Consider the following 27,377-nt stretch of genomic DNA (forward strand, 5'->3'; position numbering starts at 1 on the left):
GGGCGTGTGTGGTCTCTCCCCCTCTAGCAGCCACGCGTGTTTGGTGGAGTTTCACCCGCATCCACCCCGTTCCCCAAGCCAGAAACCTAGAAGCCTCTCCCGGGTCTCTGTTCTCACCCGTGTCTCTACCCGCCTCGCTACCACCTCTCAGACTGTCTGTAACTTAAGCCTGATCCCTTCAGGACCCCTTAACCGCCCCACACCCACCTCACCGACCTCAGGCGGCCCTTTACCCTGCCCTGGACCTTGTCCCAAGCCTTCCCCCTCCTTCCCGCCCCGCGCGTCCCGCAGTCACGACACGCGGTTTGGGTCGCAGGACCGCGCGTCCTTCCGCGAGGCTCTGTCGGATCCGGGGCTGCCCCCACCGCATCCCCCGCATCCTGACGCGCCGACCCTGCTCTGCTTTTCTCCAGAACATCGCTAACCTAGCACGCTGTCCGTCTTCACGTGGGTACTGCTACCACCTCCCGCTAAACTGCGATCCCCTCCCAGCCAGAGCTTCCATCCGCTTTTGTTCACGGACAGAACAGTGCCTGGCACGTAGTAGGCGCTCAATAAACTTGTGTTCTCGACGGTTCTGGCGTCTCCCTGGGATGTCCGGCCCTTCCCGGCGCTCCCGGTGCTCCCTCCCCTCCCCTCCCCTCCCTCCCCTCCCCTCAGGACAAGTCCAGGGTCTCTCCCCAGGGGGCCCGCCCCGTCCCGCCGGCTGGTAAGAATCGGCAGCTTCTCTTAATCCCCGCCCGGGGCTTTCCAGGCGGCACCCGTTAGTTGTTTGGGCAGATGCGCTGGGCGCTTCCGGGGCAGGACCGTGTCTTTGAACCCACGTGGCTTACAGAGTGAATGCTCAATCACCGTTGAGAGTGAGTACGGAATTAGTGACCCAGGACTGGGTCCCTTCCTTCCCCAGTCTGTCAGTTCGCTACCCTCTAAGAGGGCTAGGAACGGCCGGCCTCGCCTCTCACGCCATGACTGCCCGCGGCACTCATAGACCCTCTACATGCTGGCTTTGATGATAAGTGACCAGAAGCCCGGGGACCTAGAGAGTGCTGTTCAGAGACAGATTCAGAAGCCTTCTGGGGGCTGTTTCCACTTCTCCTTCCACCTCTTTCGCCCGTGGGGCCAGGACAGATTCCAGGCCAAAAACACGCTTCAGGCTTTTCGGTGTGACCCCTTGCAGCCGGAGGGTGAGCACAGGGCGAGGAGCGCCCCCCCCGGAGGGGGCGGGGAGGGCGCGCGCGCTCAGCGGGCGGGGCCTAGTCCAGGGCAAGGCGGGGTCGGGGTGGGCCCGAGGCGGGGCCCGGGGCGGGGCCGGGCCTGGGGCGGGGCGGGCGGGCGCGCGTCCCGGGCCGGGCGGTGGGCTGCGGTCGGCGGTCGCAGCGGGCGGGCGCACTCCGGCAGAGCCATGCTGGCGGCGCGCGTGGAGTATATCGCGCCCTGGTGGGTGGTGTGGCTGCACAGCGTCCCGCACGTCGGCTTGCGCCTGCAGCCGGTGGACAGCACCTTCAGGCCCCGCGATGAGAGTTACCAGGAGGTGAGTCCGCGCCGCCCCCCGACCCGGCGCCCCAAGTCCCCGCGCCACCCCTTCCGCCCTCCCAGCCCGCCGCTCTCCACAGGCGTCCAGACCCCGTCCCCCACTCTCCCCGCAGCCTCTTCGCCCCTTCTCCCCTTTCCCCGCGAGTCCTTGGCCTACGGCCCTCCGGTCTGGGAACCTCATGGGCCGGGACAACTGGAAAGATGGGAGTTAAGCCGGCCGAGGGACACGGGGGGGAAGGGCGCAGAGGCTGCCTGTGGCGGGGCGGGGAGGCTGAGCGCCGAGGGGGAGGGCAGCGCCGCGCGGCGTAGGGGCATTTGTGCCCGTACCCGGTGATTCCGCCGCACCAGCTGCGGAGATGCTGAGGAGGGCCCCGCCGTTTTCCTCCTTCTGCGGTTACAAGACGCGCTCTCTCTGGGAGAAGTTTGGGCAGAAACTCCCGGTCTCCCGGTTCGTCTCCGCAGCAACTCTCCTCCCCAGCCCCTGCTTGCAGCGTGGAAGCCGCTGCCAGCACCTCTACTTGGGCCCCTCCTGGAAGGCGACAGAGCTGGGGGAGAGGGGTGTGGACCCTCAGCTACGTGTGGATATTTGGGGGAAGGAAGGTGGCCCCCATCAGCCCCATCTCACACCAGCGCACCCTCCTTCTCTGTACAGACACACCTTCTAGGCCCTGGGTTTCTGGGATCTTAGCGGCTTGGCCAGCCACTCGCCTCATCCCTGCAATTCTCTCCTTGCCCTGCTCCTGGCCTCCACGGTTTCTGCACCCCTGGGGAGAAGGGGTGCTCCCCAGGCTTCCCCGCCCAGACAATTGCAGAATCTCCCAGCCTTCTCAGGTGTGGCCCAGCCCTCTCTAGCCCCTGTAGCCAGGCTGAGTAGTTTTCTGTTGGGTCAAAGATTCCGGGACTGGGAAGTCCAAGATGGGGCCCATTTGTTCAGGACTTTGACCCCCGGCAGCCTCTGCCTGCGTGTCAGGCTCTCTGCAGTCTCCTGGTGTGAGGCCAGTCAGGGCAGAGTGGGGCCTCCAGGGAGGCTGAGCAGGGGTCGGCTGTTCACCTCTCCCCTGCCAGGACTCTCTCCTGCAGGGCGCCGGGGATCCTGGTCCAGTAGGGTGTGCAGGGTGCCAGTGACAGGGAGTCTAATAATAACCCCTAGTGTCCCCGTCACCCTCGGGCCCCAGGCAGATGGTGCCTGCCCTTCCAGAAGGAGGAGAGAATCAGGACCCCTTCCTGCTCTTAGGCAGGGATCCGTCGCCGGGTTTGGCTTGCCGAGTTCGCTTCCTTCCCTGTCTGTCTGGCCTCCCTCTCCCCGAGCCCTGCCTGGGGAAGGCAGTTCCCTGAGAATGTAGCCACCTGGGGAAGAGCTCCAGGGAATCTTCCGTTCCCAATGAATGCATGAAAAGAGGCGGATATGATTTCAGAGACAGCTGTGTTGCTTGCGTACTGTGTGTGTGTGTGTGTGTGTCTGACCCCACGTCCTTGTGTCCCAAACCCTGCGCCCCAGATCCTGCCCCTGGGGCCTCCAACCACAGCTTTCTCCTCTCCCCTGGAGGAAAAGTAAACTCTTGGCCTGGGTGGAGAAGACCTTGGTGTATGGGGAGGGGCAGTAGGGCACTCCCCCCGCCAGAGACAGCTCCCGTCTGGCCAGCAGCTGTGGTTGGCAGGGCCTGAGCCTGGGCCACCCCCCTCGGTCCCCTGGAGAGGTGGCAGATGAGCCAGAGGGACCCACTCAGAGCCCCTGCCCCTCTCCTCCCCGGGGTTTCAGACCCTGACACACTGTGCTGGCATCCCCAGGGCCGCTGCTCCCCGGCCGCCAAACACCCAGCCCCACCCCTACCCTCCTTGTACTGCTTAGGCCGCCTGAGGGCTCTGAGTGGGAGATGAGTCTGGTGAGCCTGGATGGGAAGTCTGGCTCTGGGTGTTTATTTAAGGCGGCTCCTGTTTTGGTAAGTTCCCCTGTTGTCTGACCGTGGGTCTCTCCTGGACGTCCCCACCTTCGTCCCCTTCCTCCTGAGCGGCGGTCACCGCCCAAGTCAGGGCACCACGTCAGTTAACACCCTGGTTTGGGCACCTTCTGCTGTCAGTCATCTCAGTACTCAAACTGTGACCATGGCAGGTGTCTGTACCTCCCTGAGCCTCACTTTCCTCCTCTGCAAGTATTAAATGAGATGTCCCTTGAAACATGTTTAGTACGTAGAGGGTCCCATAGCACGTGATAGGACCCAGTGACGCAAATCATTACGCAGACTGGCCTGGAGGTTCAGAAACGTGTCCAAGTACCATAACCCATGGAGAACAGACGGAGGATCCGTGTCTACAGTCACTGATCAGGAAGGACTGAAAGACTCATGCAGAGGGGGCTTCAGCTCATGCCCCAAACGTCCAAGTGAACAGTACTGTCCTGTGGTACTGTGTGTGTGTGTGTGTACACAAAGGTTAAATGGAACTGGAAACAGGCAGTGCGTCCTGGAAAGCTCCGTGGCGGGGACGAGCCGTGCGGGGGATCTGGAAGGCAAGGAGGTCTAGGAGTGAAAAGCAGGTCGCCTGGTGACTGGGACATCCTGAGCAAAGTCAGTTCCCAGAACTTCCTTGAGGAAGCAGAGCTCCCAGTCACTTTCAGGGGTCTTGGGGAGCCATGGAAGCCCCCTGATGGCTGTCCTTCCATCCCTCCCTGCCAGTGGACTTGACCCTGAGTCCTCGCTCAGGCTACCTGGGCTCCATCCACCAGGCTCTTGGGGAGGTCGTGCCCAGTCTGTCTGCAGGGGCAGGTGAGGCGAGCCCCAGGTGGAGGAGGACGCCCCGGCCCCGCTGGGCCCCCAGCCCCATCCGAGGAAGCAGCCCAGACCTCTCAGCCTGAGTCTGCTGACCTCTGCCCGGAGAGAAGGAGTGGAGATGGAGCAGATCCCTGCTTCGAAGGGCTACTGAAGGGACCCGATCAGTTAGTGGGTGTAAAGCATGTGGCCAGCGCCCGGCGCTCCCTAAGTTGCCACAAGCCCTGCTTGGCAAGGAGGAAGCCCCAGCTGGCCAGGTGCCCATTGGACAGAGTTGGGGACAACAGAAAGGGCCCCTGGCACTGCCCCCGGCAGTGACTCCCAGAACAAGCCACTGCAGTTTCCTCCTTCAGTTGCCACCGTCAGCATGCGGCCGCCTCCCTGGAGAGGTGGGAGACCAGACACCGAGGAGGTGCTGTCCCCGAGAGGCCCGGCGGCTCCCGAGTGCTGCGCCAAGCTTCACTGCTGCTCCTGCCTGCGCATGTGCAGGAGCCTCCTGTGTGCGCCCTGCGCCGTCGGTCCTTGCCCCGCATCCACAGCCCAGCCGCGTCCGTAGCCCAGCCGTTCTCCTGGGACGCGCGTGAGGAAGTAGAGGAGACACTCTTAATTTTTTACACGGAGGCACGGATTTCCGTGTGTTGACGTTAGGTGGTTCCGCTCCTAGACTCCCCAGAGAGTCCCAAGTGTGTGTCCTTAGGCCGGGGGAGGGGCTAGACCCAGAACTACAGGGCTCCCCCAACTCGGGGGGCAGTCCTCAGGAGGAAAGGCCAGGCGGGGAGGCCCGCCGACAGGATTTGAGGGGAGTCGAGCTTGGGAAGAGGAAGCCCCCTTCACTCAGTCTGAGCCCTGAGTCACGGTCAGCTGGACAGTCACGCTGCGCCCTGCCCCCTGCCCCCGGGGGGGAGGGGCTGCACCCTATCGAGTCACTGCCTCTCCCTCCGGCTCCTCTCGCCCTGGCCTCGCCCCTCGGCTGGCTCACTCTCTGTCTCCTGGGGTCTCGGGGCGAGGGGCGCTCGGGCTGTTGCCCACTCCCCCGCCCCAGTGCAGGAGCCCCTCGCGATGCAGCTGCAGCCTCGGCGTTCCCAGAATGCCAGTCGGTCAGTGCTGCCCCCAGCTTGGGTCCTGGGTTCGTGCTCTGGTTTCTCATCGCAAAGTGACAAACCAGAACTAATGGAAGTCACTGCCATGAGGGAGAGGCCCGAGCCCTGACGTGGGGGCGGGGAGGCGGCGGCCGCAGGAGCTGCCCTGGAACGCTCCCTTCTCGGCGCTGTCAGAGCAGGAGGCCGTGTGAGCAGAGCTCCTGGCTTCCTCTGGACGGGAGGTCCTCCCTGTAACGCCCTCCCCGCACCCAGACACACGGGGACCCGCAGTGTTAATTAGCAGCCGGAAAACAATAGCCCGTTGGCCGCTGGCCGGTGACACCAAGGTGGCCGGTGACACCCAGGTGGCCGTGGGAGGTGGCTCTTCAGGCTCCTCTTCCCTCCCCCCTCCAACTCCTCCTTCCCTAACCCTAACCTCTGCCCCTGCCCTCGTGCTCCCAGCGCCCGAGGAAAGTTCTTGAGGGGAACTGCTAACAAAAGGGCCTCCGCATTTGGGTTTCCCAGACGGGGCCTCCCCGGGGATGGGCTGCACCAAGGGTAATCGAATGAGACCAGATGCCCAGCTTGGGGAGCCCCACCCCTGCCCCCCGGCCTTGGAATCCCAGGGCCCTGCGCACGAGATGAGGCTTGCAGGAGGTCAGGAGGCCGGAGTTGGCTGTGAGGCATGAAACAGGGGAGCCAGGGCAGGGGCTCAGGGGTGGGGACGGGCTGTGATTTGGAGAGATTGAAACGGCACCAACCCAAGTCGAGATTACTCCTTGGAGGTCCTTCCTTGGTGGATGGGGACCCATGATAGAGTCAGTGGGTTTTCCTGTTTGGGGGGAGATTGAGGGTGAGGCTGTCCAGGGTAGCTGGGAGGAAATATGGCTGTTAACCAGTCTCTAATCTATACAAAAGGTTTATCCAGGTTTTTGTTACCTTCTTTTTAATTAGGATTAACTTACAGGGAAGTGCACATCCCTAAGTGTACACCTCAATACGTGTGTGTGTGTGTGTGTGTGTGTGTGTGTGTGTGTGTGAGTGACACCATCCCAGTCAAAGTGTATTCCTGACCCCCCAGGAGGCTCCGTCCCACTTGATTCCCTCCCAAAGGTAGTTCCTATTCGGACCTCTGTCACTACAGATGAGTTTCTCTGACTTTGCATCTTACGTCAGTTAAACCACACAGTCTGCTGTGTCATCTGGCTTGTTTCCTCCACCGTGACATCTGTGAGATTCTCCCACATCACTGGCTGTCGCCGCAGTTGACTTTTCATAACTGCGTCATATTCCATCGTGTGGCTCCAATCCCTGTTATCTATCCGATCTCTTGTTGGTGGACATTTCGCTTGTTTCTGGTGTTTGGCTATTACCGCAATGTTAGGCTGCTGTGAACATTCTTGCATGTATCTTGTGGGGGACATGAGCCCTCCTTTCTGCCAGGTGAACATGCAGGAGTGGGGTTGCTGGCTCTTGGGGTATATGCACAGTGGTTTGCAACTTGTGACGGGGGTCCTGGGCTTTAGCAGAGGGGCCTCAGGCCTGCGAGGGGGTGGCCAGGACAAAGCTTGGCATTTACGTCCACCCCTCAGTCAGAGGCTCTCTGTACATCAGCGCTCTGCTAAGCGAGTCTGAAGAAAAGGTTAAGCTGCTATAAACAGTTTGAGAAAGTCTGTTGACACTAATCAGGGTTTCCCCAACTTCAATGAGATACAGATCTCTTGGGATATCTCTTGGTGCAGTTCTGATTCACTGGGTCCAGGGTGGGGCTTGAGAAGGTGAACTTCGCTTTGAATAGCGAGGCTCTAAACCCCCATCCTTGGCTTCTTCCCCTTGGCCTGGGGCTACAGGGCCTCCAGTGAGGGGCATGGGCTGGGGGCCGGCTAGTGGCAGCTTCTTCCACCGTCTCACCAGGCCAGCCTCCTGGCACAGTCCATGGGACAGGCCCAGTGGCCCTGGCCCGGGAGCCCCAGCGCCTGCCACCCAGGAGGACTTCCGCAGGGGGGTGTGGTCAGGTCCACTGGGCCTTCCCAGTTACCTGGAGGAGGAGGGCTTACCACCCATGCTGCTGAGTCGGGGGTCGGGGAGCAAGTTCCTGGCAGTACCTAAGACATATTTATCCCAGGTGGAGGCGAAAGCCACACTTCGTCACATCCACCCTGAGCCATCTCTCCTGTCCTCCTCTGGGCTGTCCCCACTGCTTTGGCCATTTGTCCGTGAGGCTCAGAAACCCGTCGGTCCAGGTGACCAGCTGAGCAGGTCAGGCCAGGGGTCCGCAGGCCGGCCCAAGCCCTCACGGGCCGAGCGGCTGCGTGGGCTCAGCAGACACCCTCTCCCCTGTGAGGCTCTGCCCACCCCCGTCCAAGACGACCCCGGGCCTCGGGACTGCAGACCCCAGCCTCTGTGTTCAGGGGTGTCTCCTGGTGTGCGCATGCCCCTGCCTGAGTCTTGTCTCCCCCTTAGCCCAGAAGGGCCCCAGTGTTCCCCCGACTCTGCTTATCACCCTGCCCTGACAGCCCAGACTGGAGCACTGGGGGTTCTGGGCTGGGAACGACCCGGGGCACGTGGGCAGCAGGGCGAGGCTGTCAGCTCGGGAGCCTGACTTAGAGCCAGGTCCAGCCCTGGCTGGCGGCCACCAGTCCTGCTGCCATCTGGCGTCCATCTGGCTGAATCGAGATTGGAAGGCAAGGAGTGGGGGGGCTGTGGGCCTCCTGACGGGTAGCGGCTCCTTCTGTAGGACCCTGATTGCTCGGCGGGCCTGAGACGGCATTTCCTCCCCCCTTCAGAATTCTGGGCTTTGCTGCCACAATTGGCATCTAGGGGTCGCCGTCCCTTTCAAGATGTGATGAGAGGGACGCCCCAGGTGCATCTCCTGACGTCTCCCCCCTCCCCCAGTGCAGAGTTGGCCTCTGGTTGAGGATGTACCCCAGTACCTGGAACAAGGCTCCGTGGGGCACATCCGCCAGGGCATCCCTTCCCCGCCCTGCGACAGGCCCCACTCAGCTTCTGAGACACCCCGCCCAGCCCCGTGTCCTCCAGGAGGCCTTGGATGCTCTGATCCCACGGACATCCATCTTGTCTCCCTCAGTCACACGGAGCACTGCCCACAGACCTCACTGTCTGGGGATGATTCCTGCCTTGTGTCTTGAGCAGCTCAGAATATCCATCAGACAATGCCTGGTCCGCACCTGCATCCAGGTGTGTAAGCCCCGGACCTGGGGGCCAGGCTTGAGCCGTTCCTCCTTCCTCCACTCATCTCGTATCCTCCCCCACCCACACCTGAGCTCCTCTGCCCCCCACTCCTCGCCCAGCCCGAGGGCAGGGCGCTTCCCGACACCCCTGCCACCCATGAGACCAAGTGCTGACCCCAGGCCTCTCCCTCCTCAGTCGCTGCTGTTCCTGGGGCTGGTGGCCGCCGTCGGGCTGGGCCTGAACCTCGTCTTCCTCGCGGCTTACCTGGTGTATGTGTGCTGCTCCCTGCAGAGCAGTGCGGTGCAGACCAAGCATCGCCACCCCTGCTGCATCACCTGGACGGCCGTGGCGGCTGGGCTCGTCTGCTGGTGAGTGTCCCTCTGCGCCGGGCCCGGCGTGCGCGCTCGGGCGGGGGCTGGTGGGGGTCTCCGTGTGAGGCTGCAAGGCGGACACAGCGGAAGAAAAGTGGCCTTGACCATCTGGGTCTTGCCTCGCCCTCCACTTCCCGCACCACCCCACCACCGGCAAACCCCAAGTGGCTCCTCAGCTGTCTGGCCATGTTCTCCTGCCTGAGCTCCGGGTACCTGGATGGGAGGGCCTGTCTCCAGGGTGAAAGCTGTGCCTTTTCTCGCCCAACAGTGGGAATCAGATGCCCTGGGTGGCGAGGGGAGGCTCCCTTGCATCCCTGGCCCCTGCCCCGGGGGGGTCTCTCCAGCCTGGCAGCGAGCTCCCTGAGCAGTTGACCGGCGACATCGCTGCTCTCTGCGTCCTGTCCCCTCCCAGCGGCCGCCCGGGGTCTGCGATCAAAGTCTGACTCCAGTCCAGATCAATGCCATCTTCTCACAAGATCAATAGCTCTTAGCACCATCAGCTGGGTCTTCTTTGCTTCGGATGGTGAAGTGAGGCTTTCTAACTGTGTGTCAGAGCCACGCTGCCCAGGCAGTGTACACACACACGCGGGCCCTGTGTTCACCAGTTGTATTTTTCTTGTCTTTGTATCTACAGAGGTTTTTCCAAAAGCCTCAGCTCCTCCTGAAACGCTCCGGGGGGTGGTCCTGCCCAAGGGGTGGAATGCCTCATGGCTAATTGTCCATTGTATCCAAGAACCCACAGCACTGTCTTGGCCACGGGACAAGAGGCAGATGGGGCTCATCCCTAGCGGCTCACCTCATCCCCCGGGCTTTCCTCTCCATTAGATCACGTTCAAGGTCCCGTCCTGCCTGCAGTGCCAGGGCATCTAAGCCAAAAGATAGGCAAGGACTCAAAGCAGCTTTGCAGGGGTGACAAAGCAGCAAACACGTGGAAGGGAACCAGGGCTGGGTGAGACACGCGGCCGGGGCTTAAATCATAAACTTAAAGGAGAGAGGTTGAGCCATGGTCGCAAGTTCAAAGACAAACATGACTCCCAGCAGAAAGGAGCCTCCTGCAAAGTACCTGGTATTAAACAGCCTCCTCCTGAGAGCAAGGTGTGCAGGGCGGGCAGGGAGAGACAGGATGGAGACGGCCAAAGAGACCAGCAGTGCTTGCTACGCAGGCAGCCCTCTCTCCTAGGAACTCAGATTTTTCTGCAAAAAATACTGCAAGTGACAGAAGAATACTTTGGAACAGTAAGAATGACTTGGGAGGGTCAATTCCAATAAGTAATCATGACCTGCCGCTTAAGGAAAACTCAAAACGGGAGTGTATGTGGCACAGCTCCTCCTTCAGAATTCTCCGGGTCGCCTGGGCCGGGCACGAGGGAGCCGGCGATCAGAAAAACAGCCACCAGTTCTGCCTTCTTGTAGCTCTCGGTCTGTTGGGAGAGACAGAGGATCATGTGCTTGTTTGATCTGAGTACTTACGAATTAAAGGGTAATTCGGGAGACAAGGCATAGGCGTGAAGTTGGATGGCCCACTCGAGTCAGGTGTGAACTGGGTGACAAGGGCACCAAGACCAACGGGATGAGAAGGCGTGAACTAGGCAAAGGTGGGGGCAAGCTGGGAGGAGATACTTCCATGCAGAGGGAATTGGAGTGTGTGCAAAGGCCCTGTGGCGGGGGGGGGGGGGGGAGAGGGGGAGCAAAGCTTTTTTTTTTTAATTTATGTTATCGAAGTATAGTTGATTTTCAATGTTGTATTAATTTCTGCCGTACAACAAAGTGATTCAGTTATTCTTTTTCCTATTCTTTTCCATTATGGTTTATCCCAGGACATTGAATAGAGTTCCCTGTGCTACACAGTTGGACCTTGTTGTTTACCCATTCTGTATATAATACTTTGCATCTGCTAACCCCAAGCCCCCAGTCCATCCCTCCCCCACCCCGCCTCCCCCTTGGCAACCACAAGTCTGTTCTTTGTGAGTCTATTTCTGTTTCGTAGATAAGTTCATTTGTGTCATATTTTAGATTATTCCACATATTAGCGATATCGTATGGCATTTGTCTTTCTCTGTCTGACTTATCTTCACTTAGTATGATCATCTCTAGGTCCATCCATGTTGCTGCAGGTGGCATTATTTCGTTCTTTTTTATGGCTGAGTAATATTCCATTGTGTACAAGGACCACATCTTCTTTATCCATTCGTCTGTCGATGGACATTTAGGTTGTTTCCGTGTCTTGACTATTGTGACTAGTGCAGCTATGAGCATAGGGGTGCGTGTATCTTTTTGAATTATAGTTTCGTCCGGGTATATGCCCAGGAGTGGGATGCACAAAACTTTTAAGGCACTGAGAGAAGCCAGTGTGGCTGGAGCAGAGGGGCGGGCGAGGGGGCTGGGGTAGGGGTGCAGCAGGGTGGGGGATAGGCAGTAAGTGCGGTGGAGGCCTACAGTTACCTTCACTGGAGTCGTGCTCAGATTGGAGCCCAGCTGGAGTGAGTTGAGGGAGAGAAGCGGGGAGGGGGGGCCAACAAAAGCAGAAGGAGAAGGGATACGAGGTGAGGCCGGGGGGATTAGGAGGCGGGGGTCTTGCTGAGCTCTGACAGCAAGGATCCCGGAGAAGAGGGGAGATTGAATCCGTAGAAGAAAGAATGAACAAGGCAAAAGGGACATGAGGAGAATTCGCAGTGCACCTCTCTTTGGGAGTGATTTAACATTTGATTAAGGGAGCGGTGCTGTTATACCAGAGAGGGGCAGCACCACAGACTTGTCTCCGAAGACTGGGTGCAATTACACAGCCCCTCCTGAACCATCATCTCCGATAAATCCATAGACCATGAGAAGACGCAAAAGTAGAATCCTCCGTTGTTGAAAAGAGGGAAAGGGAGAGTTAAAAGGCTGGGAGAGCATTGGCTTGAGGCCGCGTCCCCAGAAAACACTGGCTCATGACACAGAGAACTAGCAGAGAAAGTTAGAAACACAAGGAGCAACCGAAAGGTATTTTTCAGAGCAGACTGAAATTTAAAAGATGAAGTGACTAAAGAGAAGCTCATAGAAATACAATACATTTAATGTATGAATATTTCTGCATTTGACCAAGGTCCTCCCAGTATCCCTGCGGATGCTGTGTTTACGGATTGTGTGGTGGTGCGGTTAAGTGGATTCAAACCTGGTTGAACAATTCTGGATGAATGCAAAGAATACTGATTTACTCATGGCTTCACCAAACTAGCTGGTGCGTGCACGCGTGCGTGCGTCAGACACGTGAAGCAGATAGGAACCTTGTTTTAAAATGCACATTCTCAGACCATACTGGTAACAAATGGGTGCGGTGTGCCCCCCGCCCCCGCCCCACCCCACCTACGCTTTTAACAGGTGATTCTGTCCTGTGGTCCATGGACCGCTTTCTGAGAAACACTGAATTGGGGGTCAAGGGCAGCCTGGAAGGAGGTTTCTAGAACAGTCTCCCAGGGGATTCCATCCCAGGTTCTGCCCTGTTTAAAGAAAAAGGGTGAAAGCGTTTGCACATGTGTCTTCATCTTTCCCCCGCAAAATCAGCGTTTTGGATGAAAACTCAAGGAGGCTGTTTAATGAATCTTGAGAGGACCCCCAGGGGTATGAGTCAGAGAAAGTATGATCAGTGACAGAGGCGAGACTTCGAATGATTTGTTCAGGCTGGAATGTTGGACTAAAACCAACTAGATGAAATTTCACAGGGATGGATTTAAAGTTCCTCTTTTATTTAAAACAAAACAAAAAACAATACAGCACTAGAGGAAGAAGGAACGCCTGGGCTTAGCGGCAGTTCCTGGGGAGAAATCCAGGAATATTAATGGACCACAAGGTCAGTGACAGGGAGGGAGGACCCCAGGGCATTAGCCCCCTGTGCTCGGAGCTGGAGGGACCAGCTGGGCTTGGGTGCTTCACGCAGAGGCCACGTTTAAGGGTGACGTGACATGATTAGAGAGAGTTGAACCAGAGGGCGATGTAGACCGGGGCCTGGAGGACACATCTGACTCGTAGAGCAGAGAAAGGGTGACGCAGAGCCCCATTCAGATGTCTGACAGGGTGCCTTGCAGAATTGGAAGCTTATTCCAGTCTGGCCCCGAGGACAGCCAGGAGCCAGCAGGTACGTGATTTAAGGTGGTAGGCTTCAGCTCAACCTAACTCAAACTAAGAAGGGACTTTCTAGAAGCCCAAACATTTCAGCAGGACAGATGCCTCGTGTGTGGTGTGGGGAAGTGGAGGTGAAAGGATAGAGAAGGGAGGGGGCATCCCCAACCCTTGGAGGGTTTGGGAGAGGCGAGTGTGATTTCATGAGACCTCAGTGGTCCCCAAGCCCACGTGTGTCAGAGTCACCTGGGGAGCTGGCAAAGGTACGAGTTCCTGAGCCCCTCCCAGACCTCCTGTAGCATCAAAACCCCTAGGGCCCGGCCCGCAATCTTCCACCCTTCAGAGCCCCGGGACTGGAGAACAGGAGCATTTTCTCGTTGGCTGAATGAAATGTGCTGCAGAGCTAGTTGGCCCGGCCAGAGACCGCGGCCCCAGAACCTTCCTCCCTCCCCCGGCCAGCCCATCTGCCAGGACTCTAGACCCCCCCCACCCGGGAAAGAGTTCCTCAGCTAAAGTCAAAGACGCGCTCTCATGGATGCTTAAAGGCGCTTTCATCGTAATTGCCAAAACCTAGAAGCAACTGAGAAGCCCTTCAGTAGGTGAATGGCTAAATTGTGTTCATCCAAACAATGGAATATTATTCAGCGCTTAAAAAAAGAAAAATGAGCTATCAAGCCATGAAAAAACATGGAGGAATCTTAAATACATATTACTAAGTGAAAGAAGCCCGTCAGGAAAGGCTACGTACTGTAGGATTCCAACCATATGACACTCTGGAAAAGGCAAAACTATGGAGACAGTAAAAAGATCAGTGGTTGGCAGGGGTTAGGAATGAGGGAGGGATGGACGGGCAGAGCACAGAGGACTTTAAGGGCAGTGATATTACTCTGTATGAAACTATAATGGCGGATACATTTGTCCAAACCCATAAGATTGTGCTACGACACCAAGAGTGACCCTAATGTAAACTGTGGACTTTGGGTGATAATGACGTGTCCACGTAGGTTCATCAGTTGTAAAAATTGTCCCTTTCTGGCGGGGGCTGTTGACGGCTGGGGAGGCTGTCTGGGCGTCTGAGGCGCCACAGGGTATATGGGAAATTGCTGTACTTTCCATTCAGTTTCGTTGTGAAGTCTAAACGGCGCTAAAAAATAGTATACTAACAAAATTTCTCCTCTGGGTGTCACCTCTAACTTTGGGGTCTTGCCTCTAGTGCTGCGGTGGGCGTTGGTTTCTATGGAAACAGCGAGGCCAACGACGGGGTGTACCAGCTGATCTACTCCCTGGACAATGCCAACCACACTTTCTCTGGGATCGACGTGCTGGTAAGGTCGCGGGCAGCCGGTGAGGTCAGCGTGGTGGGAACGAGAGCCCCAGTCAGAGCCCGGCCAGCTCGGCTCCAAGGGGGCCCGGACTCCCCTTGGGGCTGCCAGTTGGTCCCGCCAGGAGCCAATCGGCGATTTCTGCTCCCCAGGCTGGGGGGCGGGGGGCACAGGGGGCAGGGGTAGGAGTGAGGACCGAAGGAGAAAGGCTGCGGGGTCCTGGGGGCCAGGACGGCTGTGGGATCAGAGCCTGTCCATCTTCAGCAGAGCTGAGCACTGTGCCATTTGTTCGAGAGGCCCCTGAATGTGGACAGTCGGCCCCGCAGTGTTTTCTGTGTTCACTTTCAGTGCTGGGTGTAGAGTATGGTGGGTGGCGTCCAGGAGATGTCAACACTTTTCAAAAACAAGTGAAGAGCCCCAAACCCCGCAAGGTGTCCTCTGGGCTCTGGTTTCCAGGCGCCGTGACTCCAGCTGGGGGCTAAGGGTGAAGGATGTGCTGGGCTGGCCAGAGGAGAGGAAGGAGTTTTCGCCCAAGGAAGAGGTCCACTTGCTGAGCCTCGAGGGCGGGGAGAGTCAGGGTCTTCAAAAAAAGGTAGCCCATGGCCCCCAGCGCTTGTCACTTTCTCTCTGGAAGCACTGGCTCTTTGCAGCTAATTTCCCAGCAGCCCCTGGCGCCCTAGGAGCCAGGCTCCGGGGCAGTTTTCAGAAATGCCAGTCCTGTCCGCCATCACCTCTGGGCCAGTTCCCCAGTAGAGGGGTGACCTCAGCAAATGAGCAGTTGTGTCAGGCAGCCTCAGCCGCGCAATCCAGCCCCGACCGGAGCCTGTGGACCTCACTTCCTCCTGGTGCGGCTTCAGGAGGATTCGACCTCAGTGCCCCTCCTCTCCCTTAAGCTCCTCTCAGGCCTTAATCCCCCAGCCCGGCTCCTCCCAGGAGGGACTCCCTTAAAGAGACAGCTGTGCTGCTCCTTGGGGGTACGGCTGGGTGCTGGGTGCCGTGGCTCTGGCCGCAGAGAGGGTCCTTCTGGGGAGCCGAGGGTCACACACCAGAGCAGGGGCCCAGCTCTCCTGCTGAGCTCATCCAACCACCCCCTGTGTCCACTGGGGGCTGAGAGCTGCCTGGACACTGGGCTGGAGCAGCTCTAATGGGGTGAGGATGGGGCGGCTGGGATGGGGGAGCTGAGGGGCCGAACGCCGCCTGACCAGCACTGGGTGGGGCCTGGGGGGAGCTCACTCCCTGGGGACCCCTGCCTTCCCCTCTGCCCTGGTGGGGAAGGGGCTCCACCCACCAGCACAGAACCACTGGAGGAAGAGCCAGCCCCTGAAGGAGAATCCCTTCCCCGGGAAGCCCCAGAGCCATGACCTTCACTGGCTGACTTGTGACCATTGTAAGGAATGACCCGTGGCTCCCCAGGGCTGAGGAAGAAAGTCCCAGAGCCGCCCTGATGGGAAGATTCAAGCTTTTCGTGTCCTTATCCGCCGTAGATGAGCTGGGCCCGAGACCCCCAGGTTGGGCCCATCCACCCCAGCTGAGCGCTCCCCAGGGTCAGGGGTGGACGTTGTGCATCAGACCCCAGGTCTCTAAATGCCCCCGTGGTCCTGAAGGGAAGGGTTCCGTGTGTCTCTGGCGGTCAGCCCCTCATCCTCTCTCCACCATTTCTGAAAAGTGAAGGCAGGCGTCCCAGGCTCTGGCGATGGTCCAGCCGGCCAGGAGCTGCTTGGGTCCTGATGGCCACCTCCTGTGTTGACCTGCGTCTTTGGCTGGGCCTATGGGGCTGGTTTGGGCCGCGGGTGGGCCCCCAACACTCACAGTCCCAAGGGCTCCAGGGGAGGCAGCAGATCTTAGACGGCTCCCCAGATTGGAGGGGGGTGAAGGCCAAATATCACACATAAATGACGTTGGTTGAGATAATGCCCATGAAAGTGCCTGGTAATCTACAAAAAACGCTCCACATTGGGAGGGGGGACCCTATGCTAATGGTGCCGTTATTATAATTACTGTAATTGTGTGTGTTACCGTAATCACCACGAAAGAGAGAGGAGGCTTGGACTGGGGGGCGGCGGCACTCAGGAGACAAGTCAGGCGACTAAGACCTGGGCCAGAGCGAGGTGGGCCCTCCCAGGCTCCCCTTCCCAGACCAGAAGCCGCAGGCCTGCGCCCTTCCTCCCTGAGGGAGCCCTGGGCCTCGGTGGGCGGCGGGAGGGTCCTGGATCAGCTGCACACTCTGATTTGGGGGGTCACAAAGGGTCCTTTGGGAGGGCCAGGTGGGTCCTTTCTCTGGATCCAGCGCCCCCGATCTGGGCCCAGTGACTCACTCAGGGCACCTTGCACACCTCTCACCCACTGGGGTCTCGGCTTAAAACCAGGGCCTTGGGCTCTACAGCCCCTGGGAGCTCAGCTGGCTCGAGTTTGAGCCACATGTTCTGGTGGCCACTGAGGCTCCTCTGGGTTCTCCTTTGCATTGGCATCAGGCCTGTGGGCAGCCCTGGGGAAGGAACTGGGCACAGAGAGGTCGTGTTGCTGCTGCAGGGTAGGGAGCTAGTTTGTGTTAGAGCGAGTACTGGAACCCAGGGGTCTGGTCTTAGCCTTTCCCTTCAAGGCTCTGAGATGGGGGCCCCGCCCCCGGCCTGCCAAGCCTCCACCCTTCATCTCCTGGTCCTTCATCCCCTGCCTGTCTAGAAAACCTCATCAACTCCCTGTCTAGGAGGGAGCTTCCTCCGTCTCAGAGATTTTCAAACTTGCGCTTGCAACAGAATCCCCTGGAGGGCTTGATAAACACAGATGGCGGGGGCCCACCCCAGACTTTCCAATTCTGTAGGTCTGGGACCAGACTGAGAATCTGCATTTATAACGAGTTCCCAGCTGATAACAGGTCCAGGGGCCACAGTGGAGAACCACGGCTCCATCCTCTGGGGCAGCAGCTTCCTCTACCACCTGCTAGCTCGCCCCTAACCCCACCCCAGCCTGGGGAGCTGAGCCGGCCCTCCCGATTCCCCGTGGGAGTGCCTGATCCACCTCTGAGTGTGCCCATCGCCATCTCCCTGTGGGCAGCTCTGTGCTGAACCTCCAAGGACTGGAGGTGCAGTGGGGAAGCCGGGGGTGTAAGTAGGTCAACACTGTGATTTTAATTTTTTCTATTTTGTTTCGTTTCCTATGGGAAGACATCAGGAGGAAAGAGAGGGCCTGGCTTTCGGGGGTTTTTTCCAAGGAGGAATTTAAGAAATAGAGAAGTTAAACATATAGAGCTATGGAAGGGGAAAAAAGTCGTCTTACAGGAAAAGTTTACAGAGCACTTTTTTTTTGGCTGTGTTGGGTCTTCGTTTCTGTGCGGGCTTCCTCTAGTTATGGCGAGCGGGGGCCACTCTTCATAGCGGTGCGCTGGCCTCTCACTATCGCAGCCTGTCTCGTTGCGGAGCACAGGCTCCAGACGCGCAGGCTCAGTAGTTGTGGCTTACGGGCCCAGTTGCTCCGCGGCATGTGGGATCTTCCCGGACCGGGGCACGAACCCGCGTCCCCTGCATGGGCAGACGGACTCCCAACCACTGCGCCACCAGGGAAGCCCCCTACAGAGCATTTTTAACGGCCCTGTGATCTAAAGTGTGCTGGGTATCATATAGGAATATGAAAATATCACACAGTACAGGTCTTGCTCCCAATGTTAACATTTATTGAGTGCCTTTGGATCAATGGCTGCAAAGCACTTGTCCGTTGATCTTATTGAATTGAAAAGGAATGTTTATTAGGGTGAGGTTTAGTTATTGAATTCATTTGTACATGCCCAGCATCTCTGCACTTTGGTATCTCTCAGTCCTTAGCCAGCTTGTGAGAACCAGCAACAAGCCGGGAAAAGGAACAAGCCGCTGACACTGAAAAACATAAAATGCAACAAAGGGGGCCATTCTCTTTTCCGGAACCAGGAACTCCTAGCCTAGCGCAGATGTGAAAGGCCACAGAGTTGCTGTCAAGTCCCCCCTAATGCGGAGAAACAGCGTTTGCTGCCAGGAGTGGGGTCTGATCACCTCTCTGCAGAGCTCTCCCCATTGGACACTCCTAAACCTTCTTCTGGGTCTTTTTTTTTTGGCAGTACCACAAGGCTCGCGGAATCTTAGTTCCCCGACCAGGGATTGAACCCACGGCCCTCGGCAGTGAAAGCGCAGAGTCCTAACCACTGGACCGCCAGGGAACTCCCATTCTGGGTCATTTTTCTCTTCCTTCCAGACCTGGGGGAGCTGAAGTCTGCCTGGAGGAATAGCGCACACTCCCCGCTTCCAACCAGTCGTGCTTGTTGGTATAGCATGACAGTTTCAGAGCAACGAAGCCCTTCTTCCCCTCGTGCTGACACCCAGGCTCAGAACGGGCTTGGCAGGGAGGTGCTTGGGGTTCCCAGGCTGGGTCTCCAGCCCCTGCCGGACCCTGCATCTGGGCTATCGAGAGGCACCTTTCTAATTCTTGTGGTCCTTGTTTGCAGATCCAGGAGAGTCACCTCCATTGCCCTTCCCTCTCTACCTCTGAGCAGAAAGATGCTTCCTTCAGGCTCTGCTCAGCTCCAGGCAGGACAAACGTGGGGGGGGGGCGGGGGGGCGGGTGGACAAGCACAGAGAAGGCGCCGATTTCCTCCTCCTGTCACGTGTCCCGGCTGCTCGGAGGCAGGATCCCGTCTGCCTGTATTATTTCAAAGTTCCATTGTTCTGCCCTCACTCGGGGGGTTCAGGACGCTGTGGGCTGTCCTTTGCTCTACAACAAAGCCTTTCTCTTGTGAGACGCTGAGAAAGCCTATTGTGGGAACAAAAGGTCAGGTAGCAACAGAGGGACTCTTCAGTTTAAACATTTTATTCCTCACCCCCCAAAAGAATTCATCACCCAAGGTGTTTAAACTTTGAAGAGAATCTTCAAGGAAGAAAAATGGCTTCTCTTGTTTGTTTCCCCATCTGGGTCTGTCTTTCTAGGAAAGCACTGTGTCTTGGAGCCCAGGTCCTGGTTAGGGCCAGATCGAGCCTGTCCCCTGGATGGAGGGACCCATGGGCTGGGCGGGTAGTGGGAGCCTCTGTTGTCCATCCTCCATCTGGACCACAGCCTCGTGACTCTTCAGGGCTGGGGGTGGCGCCCGTGGGGCACTCATTCAAGGCCAAGCTCTTCTCCTCCAGAGTTTGAGGCAGAGGGTTTACCTCTCTGGCTTCCTCCCACCCGAGGCCAGACTCAGAAGCCCCGCCCCTCCCCAGGTGTCTGGAACCACCCAGAAGATGAAGGTCGACCTCGAGCAGCACCTGGCCCGGCTCAGTGAGATCTTTGCCACCCGGGGCGATTACCTCCAGACGCTGAAGTTCATGCAGCAGATGGCGGGCAACATCATCGTGCAGTTGGCAGGGGTGCCCGTGTGGACAGAGGTCACCGAGGAGCTGACCGAACTGGTCAACCAGACTGGCTACGTGGAGTACTACCGGTGAGGGGCCCCGGGGAGGGGTGATGGGGCTGCCCCAGCTTCCTTCATCCAAGCCAGCGTCTTGGGGCTTGGGCTGGGAAGTGGCACCAGAAGGTCTTAAGCCTTAATGACTGAAATCCCTAGGACATGAGAGCTGGTGGGGGCCGAGCGGTGGGCATGTGGTACAGCCTGCTTGTACAGGCAGGCGCTGAGCCCCAGGGAGAGGCAGTGATGTGCCGAGATCTCAGCGCAGGAGGCTGGACCTGGCCTCCCACCCCGCACACAGCAAGGGGCTCCTCCGGGACCAGCATCCTCTGTGGCTGGCGCTGGGTGAAGTGCTGGTGGCTTATGGGTTCCTCACCTGCCCGGGTTTCTGGGACAGGGTTCCCTGCACCTGCATTCTCAGCCCCAGAGGTGCAGGGCGTCGGGGAGACGGCAGCCTCTTTGCCTCTCCCCAGGGGCAGCTGCTTAGCAAGCTCAGAGATGCCTCCAGCCTGAGTGATGTGGGCTGCGGGGCGCCACCCCACCTTTGCCATGTCAGGTATGCAGGTTCATACCTGTGTCATCGAGCCTTTGGGGTTTCATTTACGTCTCCCCTGCCTCCCCATCACCCAAACCCCATCCCAGGTGAAGGCACTGGACACAGGCCAGCTGACCAGGGACCGGCTGCCCTCCCTCCACGCACAGGGTCTGGTGAAGGTCACTCTGGGGACAACCAAGAAAGGAGGAGGCAGCCCCGGCTTTGGGGGGCTCCCAGCCGAAGGGTGACACCCACTCATGGCGTACACGTCCTTGCGCACCCAGGGCAGGGCGCCTGGCACGGAGGCAATGCTGGGGAGCAATGGACACAGGAGCCCTGAAGAGCAGGTGTCCGCTCTTTGGATGCCCCTCCCGCCACCCCCCCCTCCGCCCCCCTTTGTTGCCTCCCCTTCAAGCCATTAGCAAAGGTCAGAATCTTTACCACAACGCTGCACAGTTTACTCTGGGCTCATTTCCCCTTTATGAGAAAGCCTCATCCCAGGCTGAACTGACCCAGAGAAAATGCTTCTGGTGGCCTCTGGCCAGAGACCTCCCCATCCAGGGCTCTCCCTTCCCCGGGGTAGGAGATGGCCAGGCCCCGACCAGGGGGAGCTCATGAGGCCCCCCCGCCCTGGACAGCGCTCCTTGTTCCTCCCCTTCCGCCCATCCAGCCCCTGCCTTTCCAGATGTCACCAGTGCAACTTCCCACCAGATTTTTTTTCGCTCACGTGCAAAAGCACCTTTCTCCCAAGTGACCACAAAGAAACTACCAACTCTAAGGACTGGTTGTGACTTGTGACCCAGTACAGGGGCGTCTGATTAGTCCTGTGACGTGAGGGACAGTCATTGCCTGAGCCTCCTACATCTTTCTGTCGTGGAAAGTTAGGTATCCGTTTTGACCCTGCCATTCTCTCTGAGTGGACCTAACCTGGGGCCATGTACGCCGAAGGGCCTAATGCGGGCACTTGGAGAATGACTGTGGTGAAATAAGTCAGAATGTATGTATCAACCGGGACTTACGTTTAAGATGATTTTATGGAAAACTGGGGTAAGCGTGGCGACCGCTGCACAGTATCTATTTCAATGTGGGCGACTGAGAGCGTCCTCTGGAGCCCCCATCCCCAGCTTCCACCCCTTTTCAGGTCTAGTTCAAGGGTAGCACCTGTGGCTTCTGAACATTAGTGATGTTCTGTCCCTTCCCCTCATCTGCTGTTTGCTCCCGCCTCTTGCCTGAGCTGCCCTAAAACAAAAGCCTTATTTTATTCTTCATGACCTAACCAGCCTTAGGGGCTGGGTCTCCTTTGGACAGCCTCCACATCTTTGCTTTCCAAATGGTTCTAGAGCACAGCCATCCAGCTAAGCAAATTCTTTTTAGTACTTTTACACAAGGCCTGGCTAAGTATTGGAGGCAATTAAAAAGCTAAGAGATTCCTCTCCGGAGATTTACAAAGGGTGTAACAGCAATCGCATCAACACCGGATATGGGAGGAGCTGAGAGAGCAGGGGCCTGAGCTGCTCCTGCGAGAGCCAAGTTCTTGGTTAGAAACACATCCCCAGGTCATCACCAGGCTCCTCTGGGAAAATGCATCCGCCTCGCAGAGCTGTTTCCAGGAACCCTTTACTACACAAGGAGGCGTGGATGCCTTGAAACACAGTCCTCGTGGAGAGTCGGTTAGAAGCAGTCCTAACTGATTTCCTGCTAATGTGCAGAGTAGAGGAGAGAGAGGTAACAAGAAACCTTTATGTTGGAAACATGAAACCAGGACTTTGAGAGGCGCCTGGTGGCTGGCTGTGTCTCTTGTAGGAAGGCTCCGAGACATGGAGAGTCTGGAATTCCTGGTCCAGGCTCTTCTCCCACGGGCCTCAGTTTAACAATCGTAGAACGAGGTTCTTTTTTTAAAAATTTATTTTTTGCTGCATTGGGTCTTCGTTGCTGCGTGCGGGCTTTCTCTAATTGCGGCAAGAGGGGGCTACTCTTCCTTGCAGCGTGCGGGCTTCTCATTGCAGTGGCTTCTCTTGTTGCGGAGCACGGGCTCTAGGCAGGTGGACTTCAGTAGCTGTGGCGCACGGACTCAGGAGTTGTGACGCACGGGCTTAGTTGCTCCGCGGCATGTGGGATCTTCCCGGACCAGGGCTCGAACACGTGTCCCCTGCATTGGCAGGCGGATTCTTAACCACTGCGTCACCGGGGAAGCCCTGTAGAATGAGATTCTAATGCTAGATGTTCCTGAGGTTCTTTCAAGCTCCGACTCTGATTCTAGGAAGACTGGCTCTTGGTGGCCTCGTCCTAGTGGTGGGCGGGGCGGGCTCTGCACTTCCCCAGAGCCGCTAGATCCATTCCTGGGAGCTCCAGAGACTACAGTGGCTGCCCGGCTCCGCTCCAGGCAGGGAATCGAGGATTTTGATTTGCCCCCTTTTTGAGGCGTTTAGCCTCCATTCGTAAAGGGGGAAGGAACCTGGTTTGGCTGCCAGGCGGCCTCCAGCGTGCTCTCCCCGACTTGGAGCTTCTTTGTCACTTTCTTCCAGCTCCACCCCACTCCCTCCCCACACTCCAAGCTCTTTCTTACCCTCCTTGTGGTATTAGTGAAGCCGAAAACATTTGCTGGAGAGAAGTCAACGAATTTGCTTGGCTTTTGCATCAAGAGACATAATGATCAGAAGACTTCCCTCTTCTGGGACTAGGAGAAGCCCCTTCTCTCTGCTCCCTGCCGTCTCCGTCCACCAGTCCCCAGCGCTCAGACTGGTCCCCCCGCGCAGGGCCGATGGAAGTGGCTGCTCAGCGAGGCTGGAGCTGAGGTGTGAGGGCACCTTGGGATCCTGTTTGGAAGGGAACGAACCAGGGTGCTTTGCTTGGGGTCTTGTCAGCACCCTTGGACTTGGGTACCCTGGGCTCTGCAGCCCGTGCTTTGGAGAAGCAGAAAAGCAGGGACCCCGGAATCCCTCTGCCTTTCTTTGTTTCCCTTTTCATTTAGCGAGCACTTAATCCTCACAGAGTTCCGGCCTCCTTCACAGGTTTGCAAACTGAGGCTCAAGGGGGAGGGGGGGGTGCAACTTGCCAAGTTCTCCAGCTTGTGTGACTGCCTTTCCCCATCACCTCAGCCCTGGGTGGGCAGCAAAAGGCCAGAGGAGTGAGGGGCTGGGAGGCCTGGAGGTTCTTGGTGCCCTGGGATGACCTGGCCTGGGCTCCCTTGCCCCACCCCGAGCTCCTGGTGGTCTGGGGATGAACCCACGCATCCGAGAATCCCCTGGCCCTAAGCTCGGTGCCTGGCACAAAAGCTGGTTGAAATCAAAACCTAATCAAGGGCTTCCCTGGTGGCACAGTGGTTGAGAGTCCACTTGCCAATGCAGGGGACACGGGTTCGTGCCCCGGTCCGGGAAGATCCCACATGCCGCGGAGCGGCTGGGCCCGTGAGCCATGGCCGCTGAGCCTGCGCGTCCAGAGCCTGTGCTCTGCAGCGGGAGAGGCCGCAACAGTGAGAGGCCCGCGTACCGCAGAAAAAAAAAAAAAAAAACACTAATCAAAAGGATATATGTATATGTATAACTGAATCATTTTGCTGTACACCTGAAACCAACACAACATTGTAAGTCAACTACGTACACTCCAGGACTTCCCTGGCAGTCCAGTGGTTAAGACTCCGCGCTTCCACTGCAGGGGGCGTGGGTTCGATCCCTGGTCGGGGAGCTAAGAGCCCACATGCCGCCGGGTGTGGCCAAAAAAGAAAGAAAAAAACTATACTCCAATATAAAATAAAAATTAAATTTTAAAAAATAAAATAAGCTACAAGGATATATTGTACAATGTAGCCAATATTTTATAATAACTATAAATGGAGTATCACCTTCAAAACTTGTGAGACACTGTATTGTACACCTGAAACTTATGTAATATTGTACAGCAACTATACTTCAATTTTTTTAAAAAAGTTTAAAAAAAAAGGAAAAAAAAAGTAAATGAAAGGAGAAATTTATTTCCTCCGTTGCACCAGCCATGTTTCCCACTCCTGGCCACACGTGGGTAGTGGCAGAGAGAGTGGACAGTGCAGAGGTGGTCCACTTGCATCACTGCAGAAAGTTCAGGGGACCGTGCTGGTTCAGACATTCAGCTGGGGCAGGGGAAGGTGACTCCTTTGTCCGGGCAGAAGCGGGGTGCAGCTCCCAGAGCCCAGAGGAGCTGTCCACCATGCACGCTGGGTTCTTCCTGTCCGGGGCAGGGGCGCCCCCTGGTCTAGTTTGCTTAGCCACTGGCTGTGGGCGGTTTGAATCACGAAGGGTCCAGCGGGCCTGGGGCAGTGGTCCAGGCCTCCCTGGTGGACCCCAGGTGGGCAGTTCTGCCCTGCTCCCCTGACCATCCCTTCTGGTCTGCTCAGGTGGCTCTCCTACCTCCTGCTCTTCGTCCTGGACCTGGTCCTTTGCCTCCTCGCCTGCCTGGGACTGGCCAAGAGCTCCAGGTGCCTCCTGGCCTCGTGAGTAGCCCCGCCTCTGGGCCTGGGACAGGAGCTGGCCAAGGGTGTGGGGTGACAGTGCCACCAGCAGAGAGATGAGGGCCTGGCAGGGCTGGGAGGATGTGGGGGCAGCAGCCACTGGCTCACCATCTGGACACCAAGCCACACCAGGCTTTCTTCACGTGTCCCCTCCCTCCTGGGCCTGACTGTTGAGCAGCTGAGGCGTTAGAGACACTCACTTCCTCAGCTTGCGCCCTCACTGCTGTGTCTCTTCGGCTCGGGGACCTGTGCCCCAGGCATCGGTCCATATCCCTCCGCCAGCAGTCAGCGGGGCGATGTCAGGGCAGGGGCTGAGGCTGCCCTCAGGGCCACTGCAAGAGTCTGGGGGTCGGGGGGACAAGATCGTAGCCGAGAGGGAGGGCGTTGAAGGTTGGCGGGGTGACAGCCATCACGGGGTCCCCCGCCTGCCGGCCTCGGCCTGGATCCCACCGGCAGCTGCCTCTCTCCTAGGGTGCTGTGCTGTGGGGTGGTGGCCCTGCTTCTCAGCTGGACGTCCCTGGCTGCTGACACTGCTGCGGCGGTGGTGAGTTGGGTGGCCTGGGGGTGCTGGGTGGTCTGACCAGGTGGACCGTCTGTCCAGCGTTCCCAGGGTAGGGCCAGCTGCCAGTCTCAGTCCCTGATAGAATCGCAGAGTCTCAGGACTAAAGGGGCCGGGCTCATCTGTGCCAACCCCTCCCCCTTCAGATGGGGACACGGGCCCAGGGAAAGGAAGGGGCTTGCCCAGGGTCACGAGGCATTTCAGGGCAGAGCCAAGATAAGACCCGTGGAGCCTGATCCCTTTCCCACCCCGCTGGCCCATTCCCAGCCACGGCTTGTGAGGACGGGCACAGATGACCAGGTGCCTTCTCTCTGGGTATAAAGAACTAACCAGGTCTGGTGGGTGTGGGTGGGGTTTGAACCTCAGGCTGGAGGAGCCCTCCAGCTTCAGAAGCACACTCCTGGGCCGGCTTCCCCGGTGTCAGGAACGTGGAAGGTGGCGTTTCACCTGCTTCCCGTCCCCTTGCCCTTGGACTCGCACACACCACCTAAAACGCAGTGGTGTATGTTTCCTGGTGTGGTGCCTTGAGATGTGAAAAAAACAAAACCAAGCGTGCACACACACACACACACACACACACACACACAAGGTGGGTCAGGAGTGTAAGGGGGGAAGCTTCCTGGGCAGGTATGTTTGGTCTTTAATAGACCTAATGCTCGAGAGAAGCTGGGTGCGTGTCAGTCATTCATTCGTTCGTTCGTTCAGCTGATGCTTGGCTGTGTGGCGCTCGATGGTGCAGGTGCCTGGAGATGCAGAAACAGGAGGACGTGATGTTTGCTCTTGACTAAGTCACAGCCCGCAGAAGAAAGACGTGTAGGCAGATCACTGCAATCCCGTGTGAATCGATACATGGTGGAGCACTGTGTGTGTGTGTGTGTGTGTGTGGGTGTGGGTGTGGGTGTGTGTGTGGGGGGGGGTGTGTGTGTGGGTGTGGGTGTGGGTGTGGGTGTGGGTGTGGGTGTGGGTGTGGGTGTGTGGGTGTGGGTGTGGCACAGGGGGCAGGATGTACCAAGGGATTTCAGGGAACCCCTAGCTGACTTAAGGGCCACAAAGTAACCCCGTGACCTGCATCCGTTCTGCCCTTTCAACCTGGGGAGAAAAGAAAAGGGCTCACTGGAACCCCTCTACCCAAATACGTGCCTGGCCCAGTGACTTGGGGGCTGGCTGGTGGCTCTGGCCTTGACCACTTTGCATCCATGAGCCCCCAAAATGAGTAGACCCTGGTGCAGCTTGGCTCAGAGTAGCTTTGGGCAAAGCTTGTCCAGCAGGGGGAGGAGGTGGGCATCTCCTGTTTTGTCTCCCCTCCGCCCATGGCTTTGGGCAGGAGGGAACACTGGACAGGCGGAACCTACATCCCCGGGGCTGAGGCCCCTCCAGATACAGGGAAGAGCAGAGGAGGAGAGCGCAGGCCATACTCAAGCGCATCCTGCCTTCATCTGGAGCTGGGTGGGCTGTACATGGTCTGGGGGGAGCGGCTGCTGGCCGGAGCCCCACGCACGGCTGCCTGGCGACAGCCTCTCCTCCAGCGACAAGAGTGGGCGCAGGGAAGCTTGCATATGGTGGGCCCTTCCCCCATCTGCCTTCTCAAAGCAGCGATGGCCTCCAGCTGGCCACCACGGGCTGCCTTTTGGGAGACAGCTCCTTCCCAGCGGGGACTTCAGCTCCCAGCTGAGGGCCCCGGGATGCCAGGGAGCTGGAGAGAAAGGCCATTTCCCTAATTCGATTAGTCAGGCCCTTGTGTGTGAGAGAGAGAGAGGGTGAGGGAGTGAATGGGCCTTTGATGGGGCTACAGATCCTGCTGCATTTTAATAGGAAGTTGGGGGTGAAGGAGCCAGGCCCTCAAAGGCTATTGTGGGGAGCTTTTGTGTGGCCACTGCCCCTGCTCTCTGAGCCTGTTTTTCGGGGGTGGTGTTTTTGTTTTTGAGATCTGTGGGACCAGAGCTCCAACACTGCCTTCCCGCTGCAGGGGTGGCCTCACCCCCTGCCTTCCCCGTCCCCCCCCACCAAAGGGCCTCCATGAGACAGGAGTGGAGCTG

General features: G+C 58.1%; 1 protein-coding gene across 3 annotated transcripts in view; it reads left to right on the forward strand.

The window, feature by feature from the left end:
* Window positions 1–1,368: 1,368 nt before the first annotated feature.
* The window catches only part of TTYH2 (tweety family member 2), a 39,110-nt gene continuing 13,101 nt past the window's right edge, over window positions 1,369–27,377 (forward strand). For all 3 annotated transcript variants that reach the window (XM_082678865.1, XM_082678867.1, XM_082678866.1), the window contains exons 1-6: window positions 1,369–1,531; window positions 8,765–8,937; window positions 14,252–14,363; window positions 19,580–19,800; window positions 24,669–24,764; window positions 25,254–25,326. In XM_082678865.1, the coding sequence (XP_082534991.1) occupies window positions 1,403–1,531; window positions 8,765–8,937; window positions 14,252–14,363; window positions 19,580–19,800; window positions 24,669–24,764; window positions 25,254–25,326 (804 nt within the window). In that variant the 5' untranslated portion in view covers window positions 1,369–1,402. The remainder of the gene's footprint in view (window positions 1,532–8,764; window positions 8,938–14,251; window positions 14,364–19,579; window positions 19,801–24,668; window positions 24,765–25,253; window positions 25,327–27,377) is intronic.

This window comes from Grampus griseus (assembly GCF_964374135.1).
Source record: "Grampus griseus genome assembly, chromosome: 20".
Taxonomy (NCBI): Eukaryota; Metazoa; Chordata; class Mammalia; order Artiodactyla; family Delphinidae; genus Grampus; species Grampus griseus.